General features: G+C 48.9%; 2 protein-coding genes across 2 annotated transcripts in view; both read left to right on the top strand.

Annotated features, from left to right (window-relative positions):
• The window catches only part of HOXB3 (homeobox B3), a 52834-nt gene that overhangs the window by 27290 nt on the left and 22755 nt on the right, over positions 1–2789 (top strand). Inside the window, exon 2 of the mRNA XM_024744433.1 lies at positions 2571–2748. The gene's annotated coding sequence lies outside the window, so the exon portion shown is untranslated. The remainder of the gene's footprint in view (positions 1–2570; positions 2749–2789) is intronic.
• HOXB4 (homeobox B4) overlaps positions 1–2789 on the top strand; it is a 6927-nt gene that overhangs the window by 1556 nt on the left and 2582 nt on the right. The window contains 1 exon segment of the mRNA XM_024744445.1: positions 2680–2748. Within this exon segment, the coding sequence (XP_024600213.1) occupies positions 2680–2748 (69 nt within the window).

The raw sequence follows: 2789 nt of genomic DNA, 5'->3' as shown, positions 1-2789 counted from the left end.
AAAAGCCTACCTGCCCTCCCCCCACTTTGTCTATTTACACGAATAAATGCAGAGGAGGGGGGAGGGGAAGCTTTATTTATAGAAATGACAATATGGAGCCAGGCGAGGCCCCCCAGAAGCAAGGTTCAAGGCTCTTGCTTTCTTCCTTAAAAAAAAGAAGAAGGAAGAAAGAAAAAGACAGAAAGAGAAATAGGAGGAGGCTGCACTCCTCATTTTCAGCTTTGGTGAAGATGGATCCACGTTTCATCTTTAATCACGCCAGGCCCAGGCCCAGGCCCATCTGTCTTGTTTACTCTGCCGAGGAGAGGACGGGCCTCGGTGGCGACCATTACCTCGACACCCCGCTAACAAATGAGGCCCGGCTCGGCCGCCGCCGCCGCCTCTGCTGCTGCCGCTGCTGGAAGACAGTCTGGATATTTTTTCTTTGTCCCCCATTCCTGAAACCCAGCGAAAGCATCCTCTGACTGCCAGATAGCGCAGTGTTTTGGCCACGGTAACAAACACACGCACACAACCTCTCTCCCCTTCCGTGCCCGTTCACGGGGATGCTGGTGGCTCACCCCCTTCCACTGCAGGGCTGGGGTAGGGACCACAGGAAGGGGACAAGTGGAGGCGGGCGGGGGGATGCGTGCCTCGGCTACGCAGAAGCAGGGCAGGGAAATTGAGTCCAAGAGAAAGAGAGGACCCAGAGACCAGGAGGGCCTTCCTCTGGAAGGTCAAGCCGTGTCTGCAGGGGTGAGGGGCCAGTTGCGTTCTGGGAGCTGGGCACAACCCTCTGGCCAATCTGGAGTTGTACAGTGGAGGCCTGTTCTAGACTGTGAAGTGAATGTGAAACTAGGAAATAAAATGCCCTTCCCACCTGGGAGATGAGGTTACAGAGACCTCTCCCATAGTTTATCATTGTTGCATTGATTATTATTATTATTAATTATTTTATGTCATGTGCGTCCTCTCTCCTATGCTCTTTCTGACATTCCAAACCAGGACCCTTCTTAGTTCTGGGGCTGCCTGAGTCTAGAACCGTTTGTTGGCGTGAAAATGTGTGTCCTGTACAGAGTGACAATAGAAATAAATGTTTGGTTTCTTGTGACCAGCACGGCGTGTTTTTGTTGAAACCTTGATGTAAAGATGCAGATAAATGCCTCCCAGAGTATATTTTAGGCACCCCAGTCCATTCGACTGCACATTTATGTGGTTGAGGAATTTTTTCAAAGGATCCGATGGGAATTTGTATCTCAGAGGACTCCAAATTGTGGTGGCTGGTTTGTTTTCCTTTTGGGGTGGGTGTGTTTTGTTTGGGGCTTTTCATTTTTCCCCTCTAGTCCAAAAATGGATTGAAAGGACTGGGAGGGCTGACTCCAATCCCTAATGGGGGGAAAATGTTTCATTGTAGAACACAAGAGGCTTAAGTATGACAAAGGCTTTCGAATAGTGATTTATTTGTCATAAGCAAATAAAATGCGGTTAAAGCTGTCTCCTTCTAGACAGACGGCTCTTTGCTTATTAAAGTTCCGAGAGAGGATTCTGAGCGGCCGGCCTCTTTCCTCCCGCGTAAGAAGGTATTGTTTTCCTCTGAGGTGTTTAAGGCTTTAATGAGTCTAATTTTTTGCACAGATGTTTCTGGGTGTTTTCAGGTTTTCAGAGTATTTTTATATTACAAAGGAGCTAGCCGGTGCCATAGCTCAAACTCTGACAAGCAAATAGATAATCAAGAAGACAAATGGCCTCTTTTGTGAAGCCCTGCTCCTGTATTAATTTTCATTTTCTTTCTCATAGAAAGTATCGAAAGTATGACTGGGGACCAAATAGCTTTCTGTCTCTGAGGTCCCAGTCACCCCTAGAATGGAGTGGGGGAAGGGAGGGGTGCAGGTGACCCTCAGAAGCGCTGTCAGGCTTGGGCCGCTTTGGGGCTGAGCCCAAGAGAAGTTCTAAGGTCTGGGGGCTTCGGCCTCGGGGCTCTGGTCCGGTGGTGGCTCCGGGTACAGCCATCTCGCCTCCCACAAGCTCAGGGCTCGGGAGAGCAGATGCACTTAAAAGTCATTTTTCGGTCCCATCTCCCTTCAGAAAATAAAAATAACCAATTCCACCAGCGCGTTTTACTGTTATTTCTTTTGCATTCTTCCGGTGTGCAGCTTTCAGGCGTCTGAGGCTGGGTAGGGCCCGGGAGAGACTGGGCCGGGGTCCACCGCGCAGGAAGGGGCGTTTGAACGGCTCGTTTCAATGCTGCGGGGAGACTCGTAGCAAATCGCCCGGACCTGGAGGTTGAGAGTGACGAGCTTTGTTTTCGGTGGAATCGCGGTGTGATGTTTAGCTGCCAAGGGGTGCGGCGGCCCTTCCCTTCTAGAGGGGAAAATAGTTCTTAAAAAGCATATGCCCCCCCCATGTCTCTATAGAACCAAATCAAAGCTGCTCTTAGGAAGGTATGAATAGAATAAAGAAGATTTCTATGGAGCTTAAAGTTCACAGCCATTCTGTGTAGACAAGAGCTAAGAAAAATGTGAGAATTATACAGAAAACCATTAATCACTTCTTTAAATACGTATCCTCTCTCCTTTGTTATTATTCAACAGCAAATCTCCGCAGACCGGCTGTTGGGGGAAAAAAGTGTTAGCCGCCACTCCCGGATCTGCAAGGGGGAAAAAATTTGGAACCATAAAGCTGAAAACTTTTTTCTCTCAGTTTGGAAGAAGCCGTTCGTCATGAATGGGATCCGTGGAGTTCAGGCGAGAGGAGGCGAGAGGCTCAAAGGTAACAAAGCCCCCGCCTGGGCTGGCTTTTTTTTTTTTTTT

This window comes from Neophocaena asiaeorientalis, unplaced genomic scaffold (assembly GCF_003031525.2).
Source record: "Neophocaena asiaeorientalis asiaeorientalis breed wild unplaced genomic scaffold, Neophocaena_asiaeorientalis_V1.1 scaffold1, whole genome shotgun sequence".
In the NCBI taxonomy this organism is placed as follows: domain Eukaryota; kingdom Metazoa; phylum Chordata; class Mammalia; order Artiodactyla; family Phocoenidae; genus Neophocaena; species Neophocaena asiaeorientalis.
Note: the sequence above shows the minus strand (reverse complement) of the source record. Positions and strands in the feature narration are given on the sequence as shown.